The sequence below is a fragment of the Ursus arctos genome, unplaced genomic scaffold (assembly GCF_023065955.2).
Source record: "Ursus arctos isolate Adak ecotype North America unplaced genomic scaffold, UrsArc2.0 scaffold_19, whole genome shotgun sequence".
Lineage (NCBI taxonomy): Eukaryota > Metazoa > Chordata > Mammalia > Carnivora > Ursidae > Ursus > Ursus arctos.
The window spans coordinates 50,902,006-50,916,764 of NW_026622863.1; the positions used below are offsets into that span (position 1 = coordinate 50,902,006).

At 51.7% G+C, this 14,759-nt stretch overlaps 1 protein-coding gene across 1 annotated transcript; it reads right to left on the reverse strand.

Annotated features, from left to right (window-relative positions):
- Positions 1 to 388: 388 nt before the first annotated feature.
- Positions 389 to 13,410, reverse strand: TSKS (testis specific serine kinase substrate). Its single transcript, XM_026481799.2, has 11 exons — positions 13,241 to 13,410; positions 12,584 to 12,809; positions 5,823 to 5,918; positions 5,536 to 5,619; positions 5,121 to 5,204; positions 4,296 to 4,582; positions 3,585 to 3,779; positions 2,978 to 3,151; positions 2,095 to 2,230; positions 674 to 798; positions 389 to 545 (listed from the first exon to the last, which is right to left on the reverse strand). Exons 1-11 carry the CDS (start codon positions 13,408 to 13,410, stop codon positions 389 to 391), a joined length of 1,734 nt encoding a protein of 577 aa, XP_026337584.2.
- Between the last annotated feature and the right edge of the window lie 1,349 nt (positions 13,411 to 14,759).

The window sequence follows — 14,759 nt, forward strand, 5'->3', positions numbered from 1 at the left end:
GAGTTTAAGCCCCACTTTGGGCATAGAGATTACTTAAATGTATTACTTAAATATTAAACAAATTTAATATATAATATATAGATTTAATAATCTATAATATATAATTTAATACATAATATGAATATTTTTGTATATGTATAAAATTTTAAAAATCACTCTAAAAACATTTGGATTGACAGACCCAAACTACCACAGAACCTTATTTCTACCCCCTCTTGGCTTTTCAAAGAACTGTGCCATTATCAGCACCTCTCTAGAAACCAGGACACCCCATTGGCTGAGGATCGAGTCATAGTGAGCAGAGGCTGGTGCATGGTGTTTGCGCGCTTTACCAGCCCTCTTTTGGTACCAAAAAGGAGACAGAATTCATGCCAGCATGAGAGGCCATTTATTGTTCAGGGGTTGGGCCCCCACGTTTTGGGGGAGTCCCCCCACTACTTCCTCCCCCCATTGTCCCCGTGGACCCTTCAAGTGGCAGGTTGCTGAGTTGATCGTGGAGGGAGCACATCTTCAAGTGTAGATAGTCCACAGTGGCCACCTTCTCCCTGTAACGACAGAGAGTGGGGAGCTGGGGCTGATGAGGCCAGATGCCATGGACTGGAGTGAAGAGGGTGACTCAGGCCCTTTCCCCAAGACCTCACCCTCCTCCCACGCCCTCAGCCTCCGTCCTCACTCCGGCTTCATCTTGTCCGTCAGCAGCAGGTTCTTGGCCCGTAAGGCTTCGTCTTGGGCCAGCCGAAGGGTGGAGCTCAGGGCCTCTGCCCTGACGTGTTTGGCCAAGGCCTGGCGCTCCAGCTCCTGGGGAGAGGAGTGTAGGCGCGGCTGGGCTTGCCGGACTGGGCTGGGGGTGGAGGGGGAGCTGGATCGCGGAGGGCAAGGGGCATGGGGCCCATGGGGCCCACGTTCCTCCTGCAGGGCATCCCATCATACTTCGGGCCTAAGACTGACCCCAGCACCCACAATGTGCCGGCTTTCCAAATTCCCACTGTGTGCTAACCCTGTGTCTGTCCCACTGTCTGTCCCCTAATGTACTGTCTTTCTATGTCCCAGCAAGCACTAAGCACCTAACATATTGTCCCCTGATGCCCATGAACCATCATGCATTTGATACGTGTCTGGGCCCCAGCGTCCCCTCATGTGGTGAACTTCTACATCCCCTAATTCATAAGACCCCACTTCTCTTTATCTATTAGATCAGCATCTCAGTTACAATAATAGCCTTCAGTGCCCTGGTTCCTTATATTCACCAATGTCCCAGGTGCCATATCCTGTCATGTATCAGTCCTATAGCCCTGCCACATCAGTGTCTATCTCACTCACTGCAGACTTGGACCCCATTATACATGAGGTCAGTATCCCATAATACTTTAGATATCTATGTTTCAGAATGTACACAGGCCTCAAGTCCCATCAGCTACTGGGCGCGAGTCTGGGGTGCAGTGCCTCAAGAAGAGCTATAGTTCCACTTCCCATAATCCATTAGCTTCCAATGACCTGTATTCGCTGGGTCCCCTGTCCAACCTCAGTGATCCCATATTGCCTTTCTTAAGGTCTATAGAAAATCAGGCTTGGGGCGCCTGGGTGGCACAGCGCTTAAGCGTCTGCCTTCGGCTCAGGGCGTGATCCCGGCGTTATGGGATCGAGCCCCACATCAGGCTCTTCCACTATGAGCCTGCTTCTTCCTCTCCCACTCCCCCTGCTTGTGTTCCCTCTCTCACTGGCTGTTTCTATCTCTGTCGAATAAATAAATAAATAAAACCTTTAAAAAAAAAAATCAGGCTTATATTCCATGAAGCTATAGACTGTGTCTTTCTCCTGTGCCCCACAACACACCAGATCCAATATGTCACCGTGCTTTGGGCCAAGGCCATCACCCAGGGTTCCATAATGATTGACTTATGACTTACTGACCACCAAACTGCTTGCCCCTCCCCCCACCCCAATGCATCAGAGCCAAGTGTTTCCCCCAACACCTGCTGCCCACAGCTTACTGCTTCCCATCCTGCCACACACCAACAGTATCCGTGTGTCCGGGGCTCCCCTCCCACTCCCCTGACAGAAAAGTGGGCCATGATGGCCTATGGTTCCTGGTACCAGAATCTTCTTGTGTAGCCTCTGGCAGCTGGGGCAGGCGGGAGCCAGGCCCCTCTGCTTCACCTCGTCCACTAGTGGGGTCAGTGCTCGCTCCAGCAGCTGCTGCAGGGACTCTGTGGACAGCTGTGGCCCCTGGCTGAGGGAGGAGCAGTCACCAGGTGTAAGAAGCCTAGTACCGACTCCATTGCCAGATGCCCCACACCCAGCCGCCCCACCTCTACCCAGATCTGCCTCCACTATGCATCTATGTGACCTTCCCACCATGCACTGGGGCCAGCCTACAATGCATTAGGTCTTCTTTGTTTTCACAGTGTGGGTAGTTCCTACAATGCCTGGGGATTCCCACTCCCACAGGGTACAAGACAGCCCTCGATTCGTGTTAAAAAAAAAAAAAAAAGGAAGGAAGAAAGAAAGAAAGAAAGAGAAAAAGAAAAAAAGAAAACCAACCCACATTTCCCACAATACACTAGTTAAACGTGATCCCATATTGTACTGGAAGTCCCTCACTTCCCAATACGGACCAAGCATGGTATCCCTTGGTTCTCCAATGCACCAAGGTCTCACCTTTCCCACAATGTACTGAGAAACCCTGCCTCCCACCAAGTACCACATCCCAACCTTCCCACAATGCACTGGAAATCCAGGATGCTGGAAATGTATCAAATTTTTTTTTCCACAAGACACTGAGTTCACTTGTAGGGAGGGGAAAAAATCTGGCTGCCATAACGCAGCAGGACTAGCCTGGCCTAAAATGCATGGGGATTTCCTGTCTCCCAAAGTGAACTCCGCCTCCCCCGCCTTGGGCAGTGCCTCATCTTCTTCAATGTTCTGTCCTCAACATGACCCAGAATGCACCAGGCCCTGCCAGGCCCCGTCCCCTTACCTGGCACAGCGGCCACAAGAGCCTTGGGGCGGCCGATCCAGGCTCATGGAGAGGTCAGACCCTCTTCGAGAGCTCTGAAATTGCCGTCCCAGCTCCTCCAGAATAGGTTTCACTGGGCCCAGCCCCTCCAGGTCGCTCCTCAGTGAAGCCACAGACACCGCTGATCGCTCCACCCTGAGGTGTGAGAGTAACCAGTGCTGCGAGGTCTCCTCTCCATCAATAAAGTCGTCTCCACACTCCACCCATTATCCGCCCAGCTTCATTTTTGCCATCTAGTCTGCAATACTCCCGCCACGCCCGCCCCTCTCTGCTCTGATTGGCCCTTCCCTTGTGTTTTACGTTCTGGAATGCCCCTCCCTGTTCTCTAACTGGCTTTCCCCATGCCACTTGGCTCCTCCCTTTGTCCTTTTAAGGTATGGAACTCGATCCTTTTCTAATTGGCCCCACCCTTCGGTCCTTATTGGGTATAGCACACCCCCCACCTTCTAATTAGAGCTTCTTCCTGCCAGTCCATGGTCTCTACCGCTAGGCCCCAGCTGATTGGCCCATCCCTTTTCTTCAAGGACCCGCCCCTCACCCCTGGCCGCGCACTCGCCTTGGTTCTTACATTGTGCACAGCTCGTCCGCCCGGCCCCGCAGCTCCTGCAGGCCCCGCGCCGCCTGCGCCTGCTCACGCTGCGCCCGCTCCCACTGGCCCAGGAAGCCATCCAGCCTGCCGCCCAGGCCCCCGAGCAGCCGCAGGGCCTCCTGCACTGCCCCCTCCTCCTGATGCCAGCGGGCTGTCAACGACGACACCTCTCTCCTGGAGAGGCAGAGGTAAGGATCAGGTCAAGGCTCAGGTTTGGACACGTCGCCAGCAGCCCCGCCCATTGCTCTGGACCCATCCAGCTCCCAAATTCTTCTGTCCTGTCCATTTCTTGTAATCCTCCCATGTCCTACAGAACCCTGTCTCTATCCCCTTATCGGGTATCCTGGCCCTTCCCTGGTCCTGCCCCCCAGCCCCACATCAGTTCCGCCAGACATTGCTTCTTTAAGGCACCGCTCACCCCAACTTTGTTTCCTTGAAGTTGGAACCTCCGAGGACCTGTCCCCTACCCAAACCTGCCCACCCTAGTTTCACCAGACCTCCCTTCTGCCAACCCTATACTCAAACTCAGTCCAGCCTTTCCAGGTCACCATTCACAACGCACTCCCTCCTAGCTCTTTGCGGCTCCACTGTGTAGGCCCTGTCCCCTAAGATCTTCGAGGTTCCACCCTCAGGCCCACCCATTTTAGCTCCTTGAGGCTTCGTGCCGCCCCGCCCCCCTGTCCCACTCGCCTCAGCTCCTCAAGGCCAGCAGAGACCTTCTGCATCTCCTGTTCGCTTACGATGGGGCCTTCCCCTGCCCTGGGCCCCATACCCCAGCCGCCTGGGGCCATGCTGCGCGGTCGTGGGGGTTCGTCGGGGTTCCCTGGAGGGCCACAGCAGCCAGGGGACTGGGTGGTGGGGCCCAAGCTGTGCCGAGAGAGGCCGGCGTCCAGCTTCTGCTCCAGCTCTTGCAGCTCAGCCTCTTGTCTCCGCGGTGTCTCATCCTGCAGTTGCCGCTGGAGGTAGCGCAGCTTCTCCTGGGCAGGAGAGGAAGGCAGGGTTACAGTGTCCAGCCCCTTGCCTCCCCCAGCCACCTCCACCCCCAAAGCTGCCCATTGAATCCCCAAGATTGGAAAGTATTTGGATGTGGAATAGAATATCAGGAAGTCCCGGTTCAAGTCTAAATGGACTCTCGACTGCTGTGACTAGGGGGGCTTGTCCCATTTGAAGCCTGGCTGGAGGACTCCTTTTCACCTCCGAATTCCTTGCCTCCATGTCTCCATCCAGCCCTCCACCCCCACTCCAGTTCTCCGTGGTGTCAAATTCCAGACCCTCCTGTTTAGGAGGGACAATCGAAGCTTTTCGAACATTTTGCTGGGACGTCAGTGGGAATGTGGGCAGGACAGGCATTCCTGCTCAAAGTCCAACACGAATCCCTCACGGAATGTGACTGTGCATGGAGGTCATCGTGAAGGGGCAAGTGTGGTGGTGGGGGTGGCAGGGTGGGAAGTCCCACCCGAAGTCTACCTCAAGTACCTCATGCATCTGATCCTCTTCTCCAAATCCCCCCCTCACCTCCAGCAGGGCAGAGTTCTGCTTCAGGACGTTGGTTTTTATTTCAGCATCTTCCACCGACCGGGTCACCTTCCGGCAGTTCTCCTGGGTCAGGACACCAGGGCGGGGGCCCTGCCTTCCCATTCCAGTTCTGCCTCCCAACCCCTACCCTCGCTAGTTTCATATACAATCCCTCAGACAAGACACACCCACTTCTTCCCGGAAGCCTGCCTTCTGCTCACTGGTCTGCCCCTTATCTGCCTGGTTCCCTTGACCCAAGGGATGGCTTCCTCCTTAGACCCCCTCCCAGGCTACTTGTCCACTTCCACCTTGTTCCTGTCTATGACTCCATGCCTCCTCACATTTCTTCCCACCCTCACCTCTTCCTACTTCCCCTCCCTACTCCCCACCCTACTCTTGCCCCCTAGCTGCTCACCTTCAGTTGACTACAGTACCCTTCCAGTTCTTCCGCTTCTTGCCGCCTTCTTTCTAGATTCTCACTCAGCACAGAACACTCACTCTGGAGCACGGAAGGGAGGAGAGGTTAGCCAGGGCCATAGGGAATACCCCCTGGGGAGGAGAGGCTGGGCCTGGGGAAGGTCCCTTTCCCTTCTGAGCCTCAACTGTCCCAACCTGGGTGGTGGGTACACTGGGTTGGAGGAGAGCTGTAAGAGCGGAACATGGCTATGGAGGAAGAGGAGGTATTGGGGAGGGTCCCCCCACCTGCAGCGTCTGCACGTGCTGGTTAACCCTAGTGGTCTTTTCCTTCAAGCTGGTGATGGAGTCTTTGGCACGGACCAATCCGCTGTTGACCCCACTCTGGGGAAGAATGGGAGAAGGTGGGTCAGTGGGTGTGTGGGAGCAAATCGCAACCCCAAGCAAAAGGTCAAGAACTGGGAGGAGGCCAGGTTTACACCTCGATTCTGCCCTGGAATGGCTGTGTGACCTTGGGCCAGGGCTTCACCTCTTTGATTCTTGGTATTCCTGCTCCGTAAAACTGGGGGATGGACTCATTTTCTGCTTGGTGGAATGGAAGGAAAATAAGTAGGATCTAGGAGGGAGTGGGGGCTTGGGGGAGCACTTAGACACATGGGAGAAGGATGGTCTCAACCAAACAGAGATAAATGCCCCTGGGATCCACACACATAAATAAGATAAACTGTTAAAACACATGCTTTGTGACTCATGCCAAGCAAACTGTGGCTCAAGAGGGCTGCCTGTGGCAGGATCCTCTCTGCTCTTTCACGTTTACAGAGGAGTTAGCCTGGTACGTGACTGTCCAGCCAAAGACTACATTTCCCAGACTCCCTTGCAAGTAGGTGTGGCCATATGACAAAGTATTGGCCAATGGGATGTGAGCAGCAACGATGTAGGCAATTTCTAAGTAATGCCTTTATTAAAGGAGAAGAGGGGACACGTCCCCCTTTCTCTCTTCTTACTGGCTGAAATGCAAAGTTGATGGCTAAAGGCTGTGCAACCATCTTGGACCAGTTGGAGCACGCAATAAGATGGAAGCCTGAATCCCCAACCCTGTGAGCCCGTGTACTCAAATTCCAATCACTTATGAAGACTTACAAGTGAGACAGAACATTTTCCATCTAGCTTAACCAGTGCTATTTTGTATCTTTTTGTTATGGCAGCCAAACTTGTGACTTAATATCTGAACCCCCAGAACACAGGACCCTGTAACCTGCTGCATTTGAAGAGCAAGCCTGCTGTCCTTGTTGAGACCTTTATGTGAGAAATAAACTATCTTACTTAAGCCAGTTACTTTGGTTTCCTTCACAGTTGCTGAATTAATTCACAAACAGAAAAGAGACGACAGTTTCCTCCATTGTAAGATATGGGCAACATCACATTTCTGGAATGATTGCTCTGGAGAACAGGTGTGAAAAGAAGTACGGTATTTAAGGTGACATAGGTAAAATAGTGGAACCCCAAAATTCCACCCCTTCATAAAAACAATGAAACAACTGCCAAAACTTGTAAGAGTCAAGTAATTGAGAAGATATAACTGTTGTAAATATATATGCACCAGAGCTTTAAAATGCATGAAAAAGGGGCTCCTGAGTGGCTCAGTCAGTTATGTGTCCACTCTTGATTTTGGCTCAGATCATGATCTCATGGATGGTGAGAATGAGCCCTGCATCAGGCTCTGCAATCAATGGGGAGTCTGCTTGAAGATTCTCTCCCTTTGCCCCTCCCCCAATGTGCACATGTGCACAGGCTTGCTCTCTCAAATAAATCTTTTTTAAAAAGATGCTCTCTCTCCCTCTCCCTTTGCCACTCCCCCTGCTCTCTCTCTCTCTTTAAAAAACAAATTTTAAAAAAAGTCAACACAGAAAGAAATTTGGGGAACTAACAAATCTATGGAAATTAGGCACACTCATAAAACAACCAATAAGTAGAAAAACCAAAGAAAAATATAAAACACTTTGGGGTGGAGGAAAGTGAAAACACAACATCCAAAAACTTATGGGATGCAGTGAAAGCAGTACTTTGAGGGAAATTTAGAGCTCTAAACACCTTCAGAAAAGAAGAAAGAACTCAGAGTCAATAACCTAGCTTTCCTTCTTAAGAAACTAGAAAAAGAAGAGCAAGACAAACCCAAAGCTAGCAGAAGGAAGCAATAAAGACTGGAGTGCAGAAACATCAAAATCGAGAATAGCTGAAGTCAACAAAACTGGAAGTTGTTTTTTTGAAAAGATCAGCACAATTGACAGATCTATAGCAAGACTGACCATGGAAGAGAAGACTCAAATTACTAAAATCAGGAAGGAAAGAGGGGACATTGCTATGAAGCTTAGGGAAAGACAAAGGACTATAAGAGAATACTATGAACAGGGTGCCTGGCTGGCTCAGTCAGTGGAGTGTGCAACTCTTGATCTCGGGGTTATGAGTTCGAGCCCCACATCGGGTATAGAGATTGCTTAAAAATAAAATATTATTTTACCTCTCTCTCTCTCTTTGTATTTTAGAGAGAGAGAGAGAGAGAATGCTGGTGGGGGCAGGAGCAGAGAGAGAGGGACAAGCAGACTCTGCTTGAGTGTGGAGCCCGACATGGGGCTCGATCACATGACCCTGAGATCATGACCTGAGCCAAAATCAAAGAGTTGGATGCTTAGCCAACTGAGCCACCCAGGCACTCCAAAATATTTTTTTTAAAAAAGAGAATACTATAAACACTTGTATGCCATCAAACTTGATTATTTTGATGAAACAGGGAAATTCCTAGAAACAAACTATCAAAAGTGATTCAAAAAGAAATAGGACATCCAAACAGACCCTTAAGAAGTAAAGAAATTGAGTTAGTTCCAACACAGAAAATCTCAGTACCAGACAGCTTCACTAGTGAATTCTACCAGTCATTTAGGAAAGAATTGCTACCACTGCAACTCCAACTCTTCAGAAACAAAAATAGAAGAGGAGGGAGCAGTTTCTAACTCATTCTATGTGGCCAGTGTTACCCTAGTACCAGAACCAAAGACATTCCAAGAAAATAAAACTAGAACCCAATATCCCTTCTGAATACAGTCACAAAATCCTCAACAAAAGACTAGCAAGCCAAATCCCGCAGCCTAAAAACAAGAATTTACACCATGACCAAGTAGGATTTATCTTATGAATGCAAGTTTGGTTAACATATGAAAATTAATTTTAAAATCCATATGAAAATCAATGTAATATATCATAACAATAGAATAAAAGGAGAAAACACACACAGTCGTGTCAATTGACAGGAAAAGTATTTGACAAAATCTGACACCGTTCCATAATAAAAACACTCATCAACCTGAAATAGAAGGGAACTTCCTCATCCCGATGACTGGCTTGTACAAATAAAGCCCCACAAAATCTCGTGTTTTGAAATATGTCCACAAATTCTTTGACACCCCTTTCATATGAGGAGCCGTATCCGCCTCACTTGAGTGTGAGCTGAACTTAGTGACTCTCCCACCTAGTAAACAGAATCAGGCAGAAGTGATGGTGTGTGATTTAAGAGACGAGTTCATAAGAGGAACCGTGGCTTCCTGCCTGCCCTCTCTTGCTCTGGGGAGTAACTGCCATGTCATAAGCAGCCACTCATGGGGAGGAAATGAGTCTCCCTCTAAGAGCCGTGTGAATGTGGATGTGCAACCTCCAGCCCCAGTCAAGCCTTCAGATGGCTGCAGCCCCTACTGAAAGTTTGGCTCCAACCTCATGAGGGATCCTGAACATGAGGCAGAACCACTCAGCTAAACCATTCCAGGTTGGCTGGTTAGCATTGGTGGTTCAGTGGTAGGATTCTTGCCTCCCAGGTTGGTCGTTTGAAGTTTGGGGATAATTTTTTTCACGGCGATAGCTAACCAATACACAAAGTGGTATTTTTAACTGAAGACCCAGAAGGTCTTGGGCTTCCTGTAGCCATTCTGGGAAACAAGGAAAGCAGGTCCTGGGGTCAACTCAGTTCTCCCACTTAGTAGTTGTACGACCTCAGGGAGGGGGCTTCACCTCTCTGCACCTGTTACCCTCCCTGTCACATGGAGTTGGGGTTTAGAGTGACCCCCCAGGGCTGCTGTTCGGAGGAACACTGCTCAGAAAGGCTCTTGGTCAATACTTCTTGAGAAGGGGCAGTTTGGGTCCCTGGAGGTGAGTTTCAGCTTCACTGAGAGCAGATCAGGGGGTGATGAAGGCAGAGCCTGTCAGCCCTGGCTGAGAAGTGAAAGGCATGATGGTGAGGGGGGGAGTCAGAGATGGGGACAAATCCCTCCTTGGCCACCCGTAGGCTGCAACTCAGCCATCTAACCCCCCACTCTGAGCCTGCTTCAGTTTCCTTCCTCATAAAACGGGAATGATGATACCTTGGCTCAGGTGGCAGTGAGAAAGGCTCAACGAGATGGTATGATCGATAAGGCAAGCTCAGTGATTAGTGTCAGTGTTGTCAAAAATAGCAGTGGGCAGAAATGTCCAGGAAGGGGCTTAGTACCAAGATCTCACAGCAGCCTCCAGGAATTCTACGGACAGCAAGACAAGTCCCGAGCAGAAGTCAAAAGCCCTGCCCTGTGCATCTTTACCTTGATTCACTGACCTTCTCAAAAAGCAATACCACCATCTCAGCTCCTCCTCTGGCTTCATAAAGGTGTCAGAGCTTACGACAGGAGCCAAAGCTGTCTGCCTTGTGTTCTGCTGTTCTCCATCCAGTCTGGGACTTGTCATCTCAACCACGGTCCCCAGACATCCATTTCTCTTCCCTCTCTCTAGTTCTCTGTCCCACATCTCCCTGGATCTCTGCCCCCCTCTCGCTGAGTTTCCGCCCCCTTCTCTCTGCCTGTTTCCAGCATCTCTCCTGATGTGGCTCAGGTGCTGAGTGCCAGGATGTGCTCTTGCTGTCCACACTCTCCCTGCTCTGCACATACCCCTGGGTATTGGCCATCGTTACTTTTCCTTTTCACAGAGAAGGAACCTCAACACCCCCCCCCCCCGCCCCGGGAGGCTGATGCATCCTTCCAGCCCCACAGCGAGCTCTCCCCTGGGTGTCACGATCTGCTGGGGAATGTGACTCAGAAACAACTCTGGTGGGAGGCAGAGCTCTGCAGGTACTGTGTGAGCAATGCTCGCAGAGAGGGAGGACACTGTTCTGGCCAAGGGAGATGTCTCTCTGCCCTGTTCCCATCTCTCCATCTGGCCATTCCATCCTGGACCCTAGCCCAGCCTCCTGTCCCGCCTCCCTGCCTCCAGCCTCCGCCTTCCAAACATCCCCACACCAGCTGCAGAAGACTCTTCTAAGGAAAGAAAGGACCTTTGCTCTCACATCACAAAGGCCCTGTCTCTTACAGGCTCTCCTTCCTTGCAAAGGTCACTCCACCTCTCTGGAGTGTTATTTTTGTTTTCATCTTCAAACTGGTAATTATACCAGTTCCCTGACAGAACTTCTAAGGGAAGAAAAGGAGACCCCCACCACAGGGATGTAGCACAGTGCCTAGAACACAGTGGGTGCTCAGTAAATGGGTGCTCAGTCCAAACTCCTGAATGGTTCCTCTCCACTACCCAGGAACCCTCAATGGCTCCCCATTGGCCTCAGATGTGCACCCACATTTCTCAGCCTGTGTGGCCTCTGCCTTCCCGACTCCAGCCTCATCTCTCTCACATACCACACTCCAGTCTCAGAGACCAGTTTGTAGTTACTCCCCTTCTCCGGCCTCTTTTAAACCCCTGTCCTTTTGCACTTCCAGTTCCAGCTAGCTGGAACGCCATTCCCTGTCTTCTGCTTGGGGAACGCCTTCCTTATCTTCAAGATCCAGCTTATGTGTTGCCTTTTCTGGAAAGCCTCCCGTGGGCATGGCCAACTGGGCCAAGGCCACCCTCTTCAGGGCTCCCACAGGAACCTCGGCTGTCCCCCAAATGCACCCAAGTTACCCCCCAACTCCTAAGACTGCCTGCACTCCTTATAAGCTGTGTGACCTTGGCTGTGCTATTTAACCTTTTTTAGGCCTCAATATCTTCATCCATGAAATGGGGATAAATCATAACAAAACCTAACACTTCTTCTGGGCTCACAGCCGGCCACGGTGCTAAAGAAACCTTCTACACGAAGGAAACATTCTACAGCCTCTTCATTGTCATGACAACCTCATGAAGTGGGTGTGGTTACGTCCAGAACTCTGTCCTGCTCTATTTCCTGCTCCTACACCAGGGCCTGGCGCATCGTAGGTGTTCAAGACGTACTTGGAAGAACAAATCATGCATTTCTATGTTACGGATGGGGAAACCGAGGCTCCTGGAACATAGAAAGTGCTCAGTAAATGCTACTGAATCTTATTAGCATCATTATGACCATGGTTATTATTCGTGTAATTCTCAGAGTCCGAGTCCAGTCCAGCTCAGGGCCTGGCCCAGCGGAAGCCTGGCCGGGATAGAGGTTGGCTGGGAAGTTAAAGAATCAAACCGTAGCACTCCATGCTCTAGCCAGGAATTCTCTACATTCCCCCTGGATCTTGCTCACCTCCCAGCTTTGCCTCAGATGCTTAGGTGATCCCCTCAGAGAACTCCTACTCTACCGTCGAAGCCCAGGTCCAACACTGCCTCCTCCAGGAAGCATTCTCTCATCTTCCCAGCCTGGTTTGAGTGGCCCTTCTCTGGGATACCCAGTGTTCCCTCCATTATGGAAATTTATCACCCCTGGCTGTCTCACCCCCACCAGACCAGGAGAGCTCCCCAAGTTCGGGAACCTGGCCTGACTCCTATATATGGCTCTAGCCTCACCCAGGACATGTGGAAGTGAGTGGCTGAACTAAAAGACCAATTCCTAGGCAGCAAGCATCATGCCACCCAGGATGGAATGGAGTCACGGCTGGCCATTCGGGGAGGAGGAGGCAGTTCCTCTGGGCCTTGAGGGTCACCAGAACCATCTCATTCCAAGTCAAGAAGACACCCCTCCCCCCATCCTCAGTATTTGCCTACCACCAGGGTGAAGACCCTCATCTTCCCTAGCCAGGGCCCCTCACCAGTATTTCCGTGATATCTGGGTCATCTGAAGCCCAGGGTGGGGTGGGGGAGGCAGGGGGCACCGGCAGCGCAAGCGGGCCACTGTCTTCCGTGGTTGAGTCTGTCCCCGAGGAGTCCGTGGGCTCCATGGCAGCCAGGTTGAGCAGTGACACATTGGTGCAGGCCGAGGACCGTTTGAGGTTCAGGCACCAGTGCATCGGCTCGTGGGACATCCTAGGTTCCACCCTGGGGAGGAGAAGCAGGCAAGGGGTTCAAGGTGCAGCCCCAGTGGATACGGCCCCTCCTGCCTCCCTATCTCCACACCCCCTGCTCTCTCTGACTCCAGCCTCGTCACTCACTTTCTTCTTCCTCCTCTGTCCCCGCTGCTGGATTTTTTCTTCCTTCTCCATCCCCTCAGCCTACTTCCTCCCCCCCCATTAGTCCTCCCTCCTTCTCCTGAGTTTGTCCTTCCCCACTGAACTTTTCCTTCCTCCCTTCATCCCCACTACCTTCTTCCTCTCTTCCTCCCACACACTGCCACCACCCTCTTGTCTGCCTCTCCCCTGCCCCACCCTCCTCCCCCTCCCCTTCCTCCAAGCACCCACGGTGGGACTCGTGCTCTGTTGGAGGCTGTGCTGGGCGCTAGGACCGTCCCTGACAGGGTGCGACAAACCCACCCGTGGAACGACACGGCCTTCTTTTTCTTCGTGATCCCCTTGGCTGGGGTGGTCACACCCCCAGGAGCCTCAGGGACCAGCTGGGAGCGGCTCTCGACCCCCGCAGGGGGGTCCCCGGCCTCATGGATCTCTTTAGACTGCCAGATTGTCTTCACCACCACGCTCGCCATGGCGTGTGGGGGGGCCCTGCTCCCAGGGGCTCCTTCCTCTGAGACTCTCCACCTACTCTGGCCAGGGACCCTCAAAGTCCCTGTCCCCACAGCCTGCCTCATAAAGGACCCAACCACTGCACCCCAATAAGGGGGGGGGCATAGGAGTAGAGAAAGGTATTGGCCAGCACATTCCCACAGGGGTTTCTGTGAACACCTTCTAGTTCTTTTTTTTTTTTAATATTTTATTTATTTATTTGACCGAGAGAGAGAGAGAGAGAGAGAGCGCGCAAGAGCACAAGCAGGGGGAGTGGCAGGCAGAGGGAGAAGCAGGCTCCCCACTGAGCAGACAGCCCGACATGGGGCTTGATCCCAGGACCCTGGGATTATGACCTGAGCCAAAGGCAGACACTTAACCTACTGAGCCAACCAGGCGCCCCGAACACCTTCTAGTTCTACCGAATACATCCCTTCCACTAGAATTGCAATGGATTTATTCATTCTAGTCCGGAACTTAAAATGGATGGGTCCACTGGTTCTTGGGAGGGGTTCAACTTCCCTTCCCCTGAGACTGTGGGGTCACCCAGCCCCCATCCCCCCATTCAGACTTGATTCTTCATGGAGTACCCTTGACTTGACACCTTCTGGGATCTGGGAGACCATGGTGAATGAGGATTGAGTTCCAGTGCTGGAGGATCCAATATTTTGGGTTGGGGGTGGGGGAGCAGGGAGGCAACAACAGAAACAAACCAAAATACCAGATGTCAGAAAGTGACATAAGGAGAATCAACCCCAGGGGATGGTGGTGCCTGTGCTCGTGGAAGCCCATCGATTTGCGCACTTGGGATGTGAGACTTTTATTGCGTGTGGCTCTTGCCTATTAAAAAAAAGAAACTAAACAGACATTGAACTATAGTCAGTGATAGGCATTTTGAAGGATTTGGGGTTATAGCAGTTTCTGGGGCTGCCGTAACAAAGTCCCACAGACTGAGGTGGCTTAAACAACAGACATTTGTAGTCTCCCGGTTCCGGAGACCAGGAGTCCAAGATCAGGGTGTCCGCAGGCTGTGAGGGAGGGTCTGTTCCAAGCCTCTCTCCTTGCTTCTGGTAGCCCAGGCATGATGTGGCCTGTCGATGCTAATCTCCTGTGTCTTCACCTGTTTTCTCTCTGTATATGTCTCTCTCTGCATCCCAGCTCCCCCCATTTTAAGGACATGACCATGGGGGTGCCTGGGTCGTTCAGTAAATTAAGTGTTTGACTTCGATTCAGGTCATGATTTCAGGGTCTTGGGATTGAGGTCCACGTTGGGCTCCCTGCTCAGCACGGAGTGTGCTTCTTCCTCTGCCCCTCACCCCGCTCGTGTGCATGC